This window comes from Miniopterus schreibersii, assembly GCF_964146895.1.
Source record: "Miniopterus schreibersii genome assembly, chromosome: 2".
Lineage (NCBI taxonomy): Eukaryota > Metazoa > Chordata > Mammalia > Chiroptera > Miniopteridae > Miniopterus > Miniopterus schreibersii.
In genome coordinates this window covers 158,580,521-158,596,468 of record NC_138102.1, presented here as the reverse complement: position 1 = coordinate 158,596,468, position 15,948 = coordinate 158,580,521, and the positions used below count along the sequence as shown (strand labels likewise).

General features: G+C 33.2%; 1 protein-coding gene across 5 annotated transcripts in view; it reads right to left on the bottom strand.

The window, feature by feature from the left end:
• C2CD5 (C2 calcium dependent domain containing 5) overlaps window positions 1–15,948 on the bottom strand; it is an 88,486-nt gene that overhangs the window by 38,279 nt on the left and 34,259 nt on the right. For all 5 annotated transcript variants that reach the window (XM_081127519.1, XM_081127517.1, XM_081127518.1 and 2 more), the window contains one exon: window positions 11,014–11,122. In XM_081127519.1, coding sequence (XP_080983645.1) covers window positions 11,014–11,122 — 109 coding nt within the window. The remainder of the gene's footprint in view (window positions 1–11,013; window positions 11,123–15,948) is intronic.

The window sequence follows — 15,948 nt, the reverse complement described above, 5'->3', positions numbered from 1 at the left end:
ATTTTATTACCATAGAGGAATCCCATACTGCTTTGTAATGGAGCATTATAAATGGGGCATCTGTCGCACATACTTCCTAATCACTTGCATTTAGCTGCAAACTACTGGTGAACAGCAGCTGCAAATTACAGTAACTTTTTATGTACAAAGATGTTAAAAGCAGAAACAGTCTATAATCAGCATATCCTAATTTGTTTTTTTGTGTGGCCAATTCCACTGAGATAGAAAAAAAAACTTAACCAACTCTCAATAGGATGCTGAGCTCTTATTGTAAATTTTCCACATATAAGGCACTATTACAACTGAAAATAAAAACAATCCCCAAACTTTCCTTTTTGGATTTCAGTATATATCCACTTTCAAAATATGTTTTGCAAAATAAGAAGAATAAGTAGAAATATACTCACTAGTGAAATATTGAAGACAGCAAAGTAAAGAAAGGTTAAAGGCTTACTATGGCTCACATTCCTACGATGTAATTTTGTTTCCTCCACAGGGAGGAAGGGGATCAGCAAAAGGGAGAAATGAGGAGATAAAGGCCAGAACTACAATTGATGCCAGCCACTTCTTGAATTAAAGTTTTGGATCCAAGACAGAGCTACCCTAAAACTTTCTTTCAGAAGAAAAGAAAAAAATGCAGACTCCAGGAAACTGAGAAAAAGATCAAAGTAGGAGAAAAATAAAGAAGGAAGAGAAATAGAAAAGACTACAATAGGGTGTTAGCAATTAGCATTATTAATTAAGAAATGTGTGAGAAAACTGGTGGCCCTATTTTGCACACACACTATTATCTTAAAGGGTTTCTTGATATTTCTAACTGAAATGCAGACATTAACAGCACAAATACACTTTCAAGTCCATTCTCTCTTTTTCTTTTAAGACACATATGTTTCCAGACCAACTTGGACATCTATTTAACATCATCCTTTCCTAACAGGGAACTTTTATATCACAAGACAAACTTAAAAGCTGAAGTAGTTGCTTAATCTATCAAATTACTTACTCTTTGAAAATAGATATCATAAATAATAACAAATATTTCTATTTAAAAATAATTATTTTTGTGAAAAACTGTATAAAATAAAAAACCTAACTTTTCTTAAATGCAAATGCACTAGTAGGGCCTGCTATTTCCTTCTTATATCTTTCTGCAAGTTTAAACTATTACTTGCTAAAACTAATAATTATATACTATGTTTTTATAATATATATCTTCTCATATTAGGGGTGCCTACATCTGTGCCACAAGTAATACACAGTAGCTTTTCTGTTTTAAAAATGAACTTTACAAGAAGTAATCCATTTTAAATTAATGAAAAACAGAAGGAGCCACTTAGTTTAAGTTCAAGGTGTATTTATTTAGAAATGACTGGCATGTCTAAACGAAAAAGTATGTAATAATAAATACTATGAGATACATGTAATCACATAGAATACAAAGTTTATTTACATCAAACTTACCTTGGTATAATACATAAAATAATCAGATAATTAAACCAAACACTATGAAAGAATAGGTGGCTGATTAAAAAAAAAAAAAAAAAAAAGCTGAATGCAGCACGTGTGGAGCATTCATATTCCTCTGACAAGTTCACAGGCAGCCTTTATTTTGACACACGAGCCACACAGTTGCACATGGGGATGCCACTGTTGTAATTATTTACAAGTTTAATAAAAGCTAACGAGTTACATAACATGGGAGCTAAGGAAGCAAATGGCATATGTCCACACTCCAAAGAATTTCTCAGATTTGGTTTTTGGCTAAAGCAAAAGCTCAAAGAACGAAGGGTTTTGCAAAGCAGATTCAGCAGACAGGAGCCAGAAACAGTGGATATTTTGGCGCATGCTTGGATCAGGTGACAGTACAGACCGAAAACTATGGCAGCTCACTGAAATGGTTACAGAAAGTAATGGCCCTAGATTCTAGGTGAAAGCAAGGCAAGCATACAGTAGGGAGCACTTAATCACAAACTAGTAATTGGATTAACAATAGTTATCTACAACTGTAAGCAAAAAGCCAAAGGATTAATTTTTTGGCTATTAAATTTAAGGGTTGTTTAATTAAAATAAAATTAAGGTTAATCAATTTATTTAATATTAAAGAAAAATTAAATTTATCTTCAACACCTATATCATACTTATGCCAGAGATGAGCCAGAGAATATTGAAGTAATTATGATTCAGCCTAACTTATTACAACTGAAAATGCAGAAATATCATAGTATTTAACCGCTACATTCTTACAGGAACCACGAGTGAGTTTGAATTGGTTTATTCATCCTACGTACATCAAAAATTGAGGACCTACCATACTCATATAAACAGCAGAACAAAGAGTCTGGCTTAAAAATTGACGGCAACTATACACGCCATACAGTGAACTGAATACGATTTAGTCGTTTGGAGGACATACAGCTGAGATGTGAGGGTCACAACTGATAACGTGTCAAAGACGTTAAGAAAAACATACCTTCACTTGAAATACCACGCTCCTCCCAATAATCTATAGAATTATTGATAATTATAAAGATATCATTTTAGGGCATAATAAAGTTTATTTATTATACAAATTATATTTCATACTACTTTCATGTTTTTCTTCTATGAGTCAAAACACAGATAATATCATAAATCTTTCAATGTATCCTTTTAATTGTAGGCTCGAACTGAGCTCTAGATTAGTATTTCAGTGATACCTCATTTAAAAGTAATGTCTGCACACCTGGGTTGACATCATTAATTAATTCATTTTGCTGCTGTTACTTTTCTAGAGCATAGCCATAGCTTGATATCTTGCCATCTTTTTAGCATTTTTCTTGTTGCTGAAGTTCAAGTGAAACTGGTAAAGGTTCCTGAAATAACAGTAATAGTTTATATCTCAGAAAGTAAACAACAAAACAGGCCTTCGTAAAACTCAATCCCTTAGAGGTTTCAGGCAATCACACACCTGCAACTAAGAATGACTGGCTACCTGAAGTGTTAATTAGTTCTATGCTTACACAGCTCTGGAAGAGAATAACTCTGCCCATAAGGATCTTTTCATCTGGTTGAAAGAATAAAGGAAATGGACATTATTCAATCTAATTTTTAAATGAACAAGAGGAGATAAACTGTTAGGTAGGAACAAATAAAAGTTTGTAATACAATTATATTCTATCTTGTTCATGGAAGCATAAAATGCTATATTCTCAAATATCTGAAAGAAATATTCTAACTCGGAATAATCTTTGAAGAAGGTAAATTTTTCCTAATGAAATAGAAAGTAGAAAGTTCAGGTTCAAGGGCATGTATTTCAAATGGGGTGGGGATTCAGTCCCAAGCCAGGAAGGACAGTCATATTATAAAGGAGTAGTGTGCAAGCTCAGAACAAACATCAAGATGTAGTCATTTGGAATGTTAGGAGGTAGCTGGGATATAATCCACGTTGGACCAAACTGGAGTTCTTTACTATTTATAAAAAGAAAATCAGATATAATCTTCTCCTTAATTTTGAAATTAAACTCTTCATATATAAAGACCAGTTAGAGTACATACAGAAAGAGAACATTATGTGTTACATTTACATGTTACATTATAATGTAATGAATATAAAGTTGCATGATTATACATATAAAGAGTGAATTTCACAATTAAGGAGATTATATATCTAATTTTTTATGGATAGTAATGAATATCGAGTTACATTAGATATAGAGAAAAGTATATATACATTTATATGTTACTTTATATATGAAGAAAAGTTCGCATAGCATACATGCTATTTATGCTTTCTTGAATTCTACAGGGTGAGGCAAAAGTAGGTTTACAGTTGTTCATATGGAAAAGAATACAATAATTAATAAATAATAATACAAGAATTCTGTGTTTTGCATACTCACAACTGTAAACCTACTTTTGCCCCACCCTATATATATCTACTTCCTAAAAACCTCATTAAAATACTAAAAATTAAAAGCTGCTTAACTACTTTAGGCTTAGTTTGCACATCTGTTCATGTGTATCTCTCAGATATAGTAAAAAGATTAACTACTGAGATCATCAGTAGAATTCAAGTTCCAAGAGAGCCTATTTCCATTTAATTAATACATACACACACACACAAACAGAGCAAAACAGTGTAAAAAGTAGCCAAGATGAGGTGTGTAAACAGAATCTCTGCCTGGCTGAAGAGTGGTGTTGCCAATCTTCAACACTGTGCTTAAGACATGGCAGGCACTCCATAAATATTCATTAAATAAAAGGCTTTTATTTAAAATTGTAAAAAAAAAGAAAAAAGTTTTGGATAATCAGACTGATATGTATATTCTATAAATATTTCCTTAAACATCATTTGATTCATTGCGTTTCAAACATCGCGTTTTACACACTACTCTGTATTTCCTCTCTCCCTTCCTGAAAAAAATATCTAAGCTGACATTCATCCTACACAAAGAAAGAATAACAAACTTTCCTCAACTAAACTATGACTATCACTAATTCAAGTTATTTGCATGAGCTATTCAGAAATACTTTCAGTGGTAATCTCAGAAGAAAGAAAAAAGACCACAGCCATTTGAGAAACAACAAACTAGGACTATTAAAACTTACTCGAAGTATTTTTCCAACTCAACTTTCAAATAGACTTGAGTGTAGGATAATTGTGGTCTCTCTTTCTCTCACTCTCAGCTAACATTTGCCAGAGGCCTGTTTCACCCACCACATCCTATTAATTACCCAGTCCTGCTGATTTTACAACCTAAATATCTTGGAAATTTATAGTGAAGAGCGTAAGCCCTGAAACCAGAGAAGGGAGGTTCAATTTTGGCTCAGCCTCCTTGTATTTTCCCTTGGAAAAATTGCTACATTTCGTTTTGCTCATGTACAAAATGGGACTAGTGCCTAGCTCAAGGTTGTGTTATGGGAATTCAACAAGGAACAGTACCTGGCACACAGTAAGTGCTCTGTAAACTTTAGCTCTCCCACCACCACCAAGTCCTGGGTCACTTATCTGGCCAGAACTACTACAGTCTGCTAACTGGTTTCCCTGTCTCTAGTCTTGTGGCCTTTAAATCCCTTCTCCATCTCATAATGTGACCACTGGCTCTTGTCTTACTCCCATGGAAACCCTGTACCTGGCATGTCACCCACAAGATTTGAAAAAGCTGCATCTTCCTTCCTAGCAGCAAGATTCATCTTGTCTTTCTCAAAATCTGGTACCAGGCCAGAAACATAAAAAGCAAGATGATAAAAAGGTAATTATTTATAAAATAAATTCTCAGATATTGAATTTCCTTCTTCTTGCTCTATAAAAATATTTTCGCCCAGCCGGGCATGGCTCAGTGGTTGAACGTCAACCTAGGATACAGGCAATCAGGGTTCGATTCCCGGTCAGGGCACATGCCTGGGTTGCGGGCTCGATCCCCAGGTGGGGGCGTGCAAGAGGCAGCAGATCAATGACTCTCTCATCATTGACGCTTCTATCACTCTCTCTCCCTCTCCTTTCCTCTCTCTGAAATCAATAAAGATATATTTAAAATATATATATTTTTTCTATCACTGTAGTTAACACAAACTAAGATAGCAAAGCAGGAGAAAAGAGAACAGGGGGAAAAAGCAAAACTAACAAAAACATTTTGTACTCAATGGCAAAAAAACTTAAGTATGAAGTAAGTAACATAATCAAATGAGTTGTGGCTGGAAGTTTCAGAACTATATTCAAAGGGTGTACATTAACATGGCTCCAAATACACTGTCTAAAATATAAATATACATGAATCTCCTAGAGCCTTCAAAAATTGAGCTCAAGAATTACCACCTCTATAAGCTTCCACATCAAGTTACCACATCAAGTTAATCATGCCTTTCTCTTTAACACTGTACCTGGTATCATACCAGACCACACAGTAAACAGCTTACATATTTTTCGGGCCCTGGCATCTTTGCACATCTATTATCTAACAGACTGCATGGCACAAAATTAATTCTAGTAAACGCTTGTATGACATATCACATTTTGTGAAATATTATTGTATAATATAAAATGTTTTCCTATACCTTTCCATATTTTAATGTTTGTGAAATAAGAATGTCTAATAATTAATGAGTATATTTAAGATGGTAGTGTTTCTCTTTTTTCTTGGTATATAATACATGGTATCAGAGAATCCAGAAAATACACAGCATAAGCAAATTTTAGCATTAATAGAAATTAAACAGTTTTCTCACTGACAAGGTCAATTCTTGATTCTCTATGGTAATACGGGACAGCAGTATTCCCTAATTACAGAGAAGAATACATAAGTAATTTTAATATGTTTACCAAATATATCACATTTTTTTCAAATTTATCAAGTTTTTTCCCTAAACTAATGTCAAAGTCAGCCTGTTATCGTAACAATTCTAATACCTCAATCAAAAGCATACAACTATAAGAACATTAAACTGACAGTCGTCTTTTATGTTCTTTTAATATTCTATAACTTAAATCCATCTTCTTTTTCCCAAACACTTATGACTAGACTTTATTTTAAATGATGGCAAGATATACTGCTTCCTCAACCATGTCTCTCCTTGCCAAATTCTAAAATTCTGCTTACATGAGACAAATTCTTTATTATGTCTATAGGATTTATCTTTTGCCTTTTCCACTTTCCAGGACTCTTCCACTATCTAACATACACATCTCACCCTAAACATCTGTGCCCTGACAAGGGTTCAGCTCTTTAAATTATTAATTATTGATCTGCTCTCAATGTCCTTTTCTTATATAAGCCTTTCTTCTTCCCACTATACTAATCTGCCTAATGTTTTAAACATATATTCTTATTTATTAAAGGAATAATTCCTTTAATTATTTTTAATTCCTTACTAAAAACTAAGTATACAGCATCACATTAAAAATGATTATTTTAATTCTAATCAATGTGAAAACACGCTGGCAAAAACTTGGATAGCCAATAGAGGTAATTCCCCTAAAGATTTACCAAGTGAAGTCAGTCTAAATCTGCAAAGGTTGGGCCCAATCAGATTGTTTACTAGACTGAATTTAGGTAAATCTGCGTGATGAACATGAGTTACTTCATAGTCAAACATGCATTACTTACATCAGAACTTACATCCTGGACTCCTAAGAACAAAAAAAGTTTAAAATATTGAAAAGATTATAGGCTATTACCTAAAATGCTGAGCCTCTGGACGTTTGTTTTTGTTTTTCTGTAAATATATATATTTTCTGACACAAAGAATAGAAAAGATTCTTTAGGTAAAATAACAGCTTCTGATACTAAATCAAGATGATTCTACTGTTTAATTGTAACATATAAATGACATCAAAATTAAGATATCTGTTTTATTAATATGCTTTTATCAAAAAGAAAAATTGAGAATATCATGCTAAGTAAAATAAGTCAGTCAGAAAAAGCTAAGAACCATATGATTTCACTCATATGTGAGATATAAAACTGAAACTCGTGGACACAGACAACAGTGTGGTGGTTGCCAGAGGGAAGGGAAGGGGGGCCTAATATATGGTGATGGAAGATGGTTTGACTTTGGGTGGTGGGCACACAGTGCAATATACAGATCTTGTATCATATAAATGTATACTTGAAATCTATATGATCCTATTAACCAATGTCACCCCAATAAACTTAACTTAAAAAAAAGAAAAGAAAAATTAACCGGCTTTGACTCTAAACCACATCATCAGCTGTAAAGTTATCTTAATTTAGTTTCTTTAAAAGCTACAAACAATCTGTATGTAAAAATACTTAAAAGGAAAATTTATATTCTCGTGTAGAAGGGGAATGAGAATAGCTTACAAACGCTGTTAATTTCCCCAAAGTCTGTTCTTACCAAATTTTGGAACACTTTTAGAATTATAAATATAAATGCTAACAGTTACATTTTTCTGGTATAGAACACTAAATACACTATATTCAAATCTAGATATAAGTTTAAATATACTTTAAGATTATCAGTCTAGTCATTTAATACTTATAATATATTTAACAATATTTCCTTAATCACAAAGCTAATGCTTGTGTCATTTACCTGATAGGAAAAAACTGTCCAAAACATAATATAATTTAAAATTATCATTCTGAAGGTCAGTCATCTAACAAAAGTCATTCATAATTTATGGTATTTCTACAGTTTGATTAATTCATTTTAGTTAACACATTTTTATATTTGCATTTCCACAGAAATTATGAGTTAGAACATATGTATTGAAGAATGTATCTATATAACTGAATTGACATTAACCTATTTAATCTAGAACATTCTAAAAACTTCACTGAGCTGCCATAATTTTTGTCAGCATATGTAGTACTGAATGACCATTAAAATACCTGAATTGAAACTATTCCAGTCTAGCAGTTTGTAAGATCTTGTGTTACCCATAATTCCGACAAAGGCTGAGTTCAAAACAGCAAATTAGAAGATCAGTTTTAGGTGCAGAATAGTAGGGAAAAAACAAAACAAACTACAAATAAGAACACAATTGACAACACCACTCGACAGGAACTGGAAAGACACAGACAGCAAAGTTAATAAGAAGTTGAAATAGGAAGAGAAGGAGGAGCATGCTACATAATCTAACATTAACTAAAGTTTAATTATTTAAGATAATTACCTTGATTTTTAAAACCACCCCATTCTTTCCTTTGTTATATGATCCTGTTTGCTAAATACTTAACAAAGAAGAAAGTTCTAAAAGAAATAACTCCAAAATAATAATCCATAGAATTAGCAGGTGGGAGTGGTTTTAAAATAAGATTATTTTTCCTTCTACACTCAGTGTGAAATGCAAATTTCCCATACTCACTAGCAAAAAAAAAAAAGCTGCAGAATTCATTTGATTGTGCACATACAGCACTTTTAACATTAGCACATGTATCTCAATTCATCCTAAGTTTCTCTCAGCGGACTAGCTCAGTGTCATAAGATTAACGCAACATCATTATGGTAGATGCCAATCTAGAGTTTGTTTTATCATTCAGCTTTTTTCAACAAATTGAAATATTTTCATAAATAGTTATTTAAAGGGCCTAAAGATTAATAAAATGCTCTTAAGAAAATATTCTCTTTTAAAGCATAAAAGATACATTAAGCAATCTAAAGAATGTGATAGTTATATCAAACAAATATTGGAACTATATGAATATACAATTGATCTGTATTTAACAGAAAGCAAAACAAAATTAAAATATAACTTATATACCATTAAAAGCATTTACATGTTTATGCCCATAATCGTTCGGGAAATAGTCCATTATTAACTAAGAATTTCTATATGTGAATTGAAAAAACATTAAGTAAGAGAAGGAAAGGCAGAGAATGGATGAGCAGGTAATTATAATATACAAAATGTATTCTTAACAAGGGTTCCTATTTTCTTCTCTAGGCCTGGATTCTTACACTTCTTACAGAGATAGAATAAACTGGCAAGTACGATACACCCCACAAAGCAGTTTTTTGTACAAAATAATACAATTTTAAATACAACCCTCTACTTAAACTCATTTAAGTAACCTTAATTTGTTCTCCCAGACTCTATAGCTTACTCAGAGTACATGGAAGCAATAATAAAAATGTTTTCAGTAAATAAAAGATAGCACCAATAATTGAATATATTCCTAAAACCATTTTTTGAAGTTAATGTATCAGTGTGTGCCATCTATCAAAATATTTGAGTCAGTGGTTCACAGAAGCACAGGCAACTAGCCCTGGGTCACATGGTTAACGTCAGGTATCTTGATGCAGTATTTCCTTCCACTTTCCAAATAATTCAAGTTTCTAAACACAAAAATACAAACCTTGCATAGTCTTCAAGGTATCAATACATTAAACTGGCATCAGTCTAAATTTGCCTTTAATTACTGCAGAATATACAAATACTACATGAAAAAAAAAAAGACCTTGACTTGACCAGAAAAATAAGAAGGGGAAAAATAATAAATCATAGAAGAAAAAGAAGACTGATGCTTAAAAGATGTATTCGCTCAACTTTAGAGTTTTTATACATAATCCTAGCTAGTACTGCTTCTCTGAAATCTTGTTCAGAGTCTTAAAAATGTCAGTTTCTCTGTAATTATCAACTCAAAACAAATGACATCAAACCATAGGGCAGAGATTATTTTTTTTTTAATTTAAAGGAATAGCAATGCTATGTATCCTCAAAATCATTATCTGCAATGTTTGGCATATAATAATAATTTCAAAGCAGTTCACTCTTTTTACAGCTGTCAGTACAAGCCCCAGGAAGAGGTCACTGGAAGTGACAATTTATAATTTTCAAAAATATATATGTATAGTAATATAACTTCAGGTTTAAGGTATGTCATTAAAATAATAAACAACCTGGGAAAGTGGGTTGGCCATTTTGTCAGAGATGCAAGCACACATTCCATACAAAAAGTTCCTACCATATTTATCATGTTTATTTTAGATTTAGAAAAATCATCAAACCATTTCTAACCCAAGGGCCTGAAATTACTGGGACTTTAATGCTTTTCTTCTTTTATAATCATGGCCCCATGTTTCAAAGAAGTGAGCTACTATTCTTAGTTGTTCAGTTATAGAGAACAAATAGCTACACAAAAGAATCCCAGGAGCCAGACAGTTTATTTAATTCTTAGGTGCTCTACACAACGTTTACAATTATTCTAAAAGAATACTTCTTTTCGGAATAAGGAAATGACTCAAATAATCTATAAAGAGTTGTTGCCAGTGAAAAGAATTAACACCTTAAGTTATGGTCACAATAGTCAAATTGTATCTGCCTTGCTCAGAGAAAATAGCTGACTCAAAAGTCACGCAGTGATTCCTTCAAAGTGAGTCCTTGGCCAAAAGTGAATCAAGATTTGTATTTTTATTTTGTATAAAAAAGTAACTAAATTATACTTCTTAGTTTGATTATTTTATTTCTTATTTCTTGTTCAGATAAATTTGGCTTAAAAAACATGAAAATCTGTTTTAATAATCATAATCTAAATAAATGAAACATTGAAAACAAACTTTTTAAGAACATACCAGGATTGTGGATCCGATCCAAAAGCTTCACAGAGCGTGCACTAACAACGCCCCCAACGTGCACAAGAAATCCAGGAGGAAACGCAGTCAAGGTAAAAAATGGAAATTCCTAATAGAAAGGATGAGGGGAAATATAATTGACTGTGTGTAAAGTACAAAAACTTGTTAAAAAGCTTGTCATAAGGAAATAAATTCCATCCCTTAACATAAGGTTACCAATTATACATTAAACATGCTTTGTAATTAGGTTTCCTTGGATGTTGAGAGTTTTGAATCCATTTTCCCATATACATCATGTTATACAGAATCCAAGCACTTTTTATCAATTCTCAGAGAGAAAAATGTTCTCAGAGTTCCAATCTGAGTAAGAGTTATACTGTTGCTTCCTCTCAATCTCCTACTCTAACTAATTTCCAAATTCAGTGAGAGGATTCCCCTCTACCCCATACCTAGTTCTTACTGGGATAGGGTCCCCCTCACAGACAAACCCATTTCCAGGCTACTGGTATAGACTCCGAAGGCCAGAGCTAGAGATCTAAAAGAATGTGGGATTGAGGGAGAGGATGAGCCCTGTGGGTGAAGAAATACATAGAAAGGTGAAGATAGGGCAAACATCAAGTTGAGGTTTGCAGAGAATCACTACGTGAGGTTATTTACTCTACCAACACCAGGGCAGCAGGAGAAAATGTAAGTTCATAAACGTATATTAAGGAGAGAGGTAACTAGATGACAGCAAGGGAAGCAATACAATTCCACATGTTCTTTGAAGCTTCACCCTTCCATCTCTCTCAAGGACACCAATCTCGTCAGTTTAGAGGCAAAGAGAAGCATGCAAGAGAAAAATGGTCGGGAAAGGAAATTCACTGAAATAGTACCCAGAAAGAAAGGAGAGCTCCTGTAGCTGCCCAAATATAGAGTTCTCTCACATTATACAAACTGCATGTGGGTCAGGGAAACTGAGTATCTGATTTGTCTGGCTCCAAGGTGAATGTAGCTCACTTAACCAGAAGTCACTTACCAGGAGCCTCAGCTATTCAGAACCTAACTGAGAACTGCAAAATAAGCAGAACAGGGCTCTCAACAGTAAAAGGAACCGTTACAGTTCCAGGTACTAAAGTTTATGTATTTATTCCACAGATCATATTTATAGTATGGCATATAGTTATATAAATATATAACTTTAGGGACATATTCTAAAATATTTCGGTATCTTTTTTCTAGACCACAGCAGATTAAGTGCAGCAAATAAAAGCTGGAAGATAAAAAGATACAGAATACTACTAGAAGCAGATACATTAAAAGTAGCACGATTACTGACTGGAGAATACGAACTTAAAGCATGGAAAATACGAACTCACCAAAGCATAATTCACAAGCATAGCAACTTGGAGTCATTCAGCACAAAGGCAAACAATCTGATACACCTCAGTAACCCACGAAGATACAGTATAAAAACATACATATATGTATATATATGTATGTGTATATATATGTGTGTGTATACATAATTAGAAATTAACTCAGTTAGAATGTAAAAGTAATCTTTAAATTAATAAGGGCAAGAAGACCTAAGCTGTGTAAACAGTAAAAGACAAGTCTATGGGAGTGGGCAGGTTTGGCCGAGATGATAGGCAGAGGAAAAGGAAGACCAAGGGGGAGAGGGGAGGATTTCACTTCAATGTATTATAAAATATTTAGTCAAAATGCCTCCTTCTTGCCACCTGAACTTTTTAAATATATGTTTTAAGTGAGAAATGTCCAGGTAAGCTTATGTTATTAGAAACTTGAGTATTTTACCTAATAACTTAAAAAAAAAATTTCAATTCTAAGAACACAAGTTTTAAATGTCCTTAAAATACTGAGGCACAATATAAAAAAGCCCTTTAAATTTACTCTTTACACTTAAATATAAGGTGTCCCCAAAAATGTATAAACATACATTTTTTTGATAGCTCAATTGATGTTTCTTTTCAGATTTAACCTGCTGAAATTACCAATTATTCAAAGTGTGTATACATTTTTGGGAGATACCCTGTATTTTAAATATTCTGGACAAGAGATACTGGAAATAAGTTTTTGTCAGCAAATGGAAAGTAACACTTTCTTCTAAAACAAATAAATTGGGTAAATTCACATATTAAAAACATCTACATATAAGATTTGAGGTATGAAAAAATGAACCTAAATGCTTTCTCTATTTGGTATTCTTTGACCCTTACCCCCAAATTTTAGAAGATGAGATAAATGGGCGAGAGGAAAAGCATCTAGAGGGTCACAGCAGAAAAAGTAGGGGAATAGCTGCCCAAAGAGGCAGAGGCCCACTATGCCAACTTCACCTCTGTCCTGCATGTCCCCAGTTCATCCAATCAGCACATCCACTCACTTTAACACACATACTTCAGAGTAAATAAAATGGCATTGTTATTCAACCAAAATTACATCTTCAGACAACCTTCTCAGAAGAGCAGTATACTGCTCATATCTGCAGCCTACCTGTAGATTGGAGGTTCTATACCTATTATCTCCACCACCATCCCCAGCAACTGCTATGGGATACTCACAATGTGCCAGCCCTGTGCAAAGTATCCTAAAACTGTGCTTTGTAATCTTTCCCATATTCTAAGAGGGAGGTACTATTATCTCCACATTTTAGGTGAAAAACTGAGTTCAAGAAGGCCTAGACTCTTACTGAGCAACAAACCTTATCATCTGGCTTCTTGAAATTTCTGGTTAAACCATTAAGTTAAAGAGTTGATTTTAATCTCTAGTCTATTATTATACCTGATGAATTTAAAGGTTCTCTATTCTATAAGGACAGCTTCCTTAAGATCAGCCCAAGCACACCCTGCTTTCAATGCCCAGATGAGACTTTCAGGGACTGCAGAAGACATTTTCTCTGTAAAGTCTTTATATTTAAAGTATCTTGCCTTGTGGTACCTAGATAAGACTTCATATGTTGAATCTTTGACACAAGCCAAGTGCATGAAGCATAAATCTACTAATAGCATGTACTCAACACAGGCTAGTTGAAAAATCTGAGAACACAAGAGAGTAGTATCTCTTTTAAGATTTAAATAGGATTTTTCTTAGATGTTTAAATAGTTTATTTTTTAATCATATATTTTTTAATTATCCTAAGAGACCAGAGTACATTTTCTAGACATAAAACTCCATGCCAGATTCCTATGATTTATTATTTAATTTTACCCTTACTTCTGAAAAAATCATTATCAAATGAGTTTGCTTTTTAATCAATGTTTCCCCCAAGTATGTTCCTCACTAAAACGTATTTAAATGAAAAATTCCACGGTAAAATACATTTAAAAAGCACTAGGTAAAACTAAGTTAACTAGATTTCTTAACTGAAGAAAATATATATCCCAGAATCAACAAAATTATTTCATTTTTCTTACAGGTGAAAGAAGAGTCATATTGAAAAACATATCTAGTTGCCTTACATCAAATAGTTCATAGGCAAAACCTAAATCTAAATAAAACTTTTAATTCTACTTCTCATCTCCCAGTAATCTGACACCTGTTACCAAGATCTTGTCAACTTATTTTTTAATACTTTTGTGATGGGGGGAAAACATAACACCTTTATTTTTGAGAACTCTACTTGAATAACCTATTAAATAAAGGATGTTTGACAAAGGTTCTCTTTTCCTCAAGAAAAAAAAATCCATACAATTTATTAAGGGTGGTGGCAAGGGGTAGAAATAAATACTTTAAAAGCGAATATAAAAAAATTATACAAGCAGCCTAGGTTCAGCTTGATTTGGTATTCAACTTGGCAGAGTTAAGGCCATCTGAACACATGTGGGGAGAATTCTTCTTACTTCTGTACAAATATTTCCCAGAACAAAGCCACACTACTGGCAGCCATAGATGAATGGGAAAGTCAAAGATGATGATGCTTTTTCTATTTATTTTGCACACAGGGTCTCATAAACTCAAGTAAGTAATATTGCAAGGTTAGGTTATGTAAATATGTTGCTAACTCAGGTTTTACAAAGTTGTAAATGAAAACTAAAGTTCTCCACACCTTTGCTGTTAGTTCCATGAAGATTATCTAGTAATGTATGCCCCATGTGTTAATGTGTCCAAAATTTTAAGGATGTTTAAAAGCATATTTGAAAACATAAGTTTTACCAAAACCAAATCCAAAACAATTTTCATTGATTAGAATTCTTTTCCTTTTAAAGCTAGATGCTTTTAAAAGTTCTTAGTACAGAGAGTCAAGTCACAGGCACAACATACAGGCAAAATCTCATTATATCAAACATCAAGGCAACCCAAGTTTTTATGTTCCTGTGAATTTGAGAATGATAATTAGATTACAGGACATATCTAGTGAAAGGGACTCTATAGACAATGCGAAACTGGGAGGGGTGGAAGCTAAGAGCATTCCAGACTAAAAAGTAAGTGGACACACACACCTTCACTCTGGCCCTCTCCTCCATCTTTTTAGTCATTCCCTAGGTTTGGTTTCAATGGATGGTTTGAATGTTTAGGTGGGCTTTTTGTGTCTGCAAGCTGTGAGAGTAACTGAAAGGCAATTGCTGCTTGATAGGGTATAAAGCCAGGAACTGGGTACAGCTAAAGTCTCATCACTCTGCTGAGTTCAGCTCTGCTCTCTCCAGCCTTGTCTAAAAGGCAAAAGGTGCATACACAGATACTCTCAGCACAAAGGAAAGAAAGTCTAAAAAAAAATAAATTGTTGTATTGTTTGTAATAATAGAGTGTGAAAAACACTAGTATTCTCAAAAAGCCAACATCTAGGGGAAAAATACCTTTGTTTAATAAAGTGCATCCTTTTATAGGTATTTGCTATATTGCATATTTTTTTTAATGCTAGTGTAAAATAGAACTTGTAAAAGAAATTCTGTAAATGCTTACAACTTCCAAATCAGACATAATGAGAGCTATGGAACT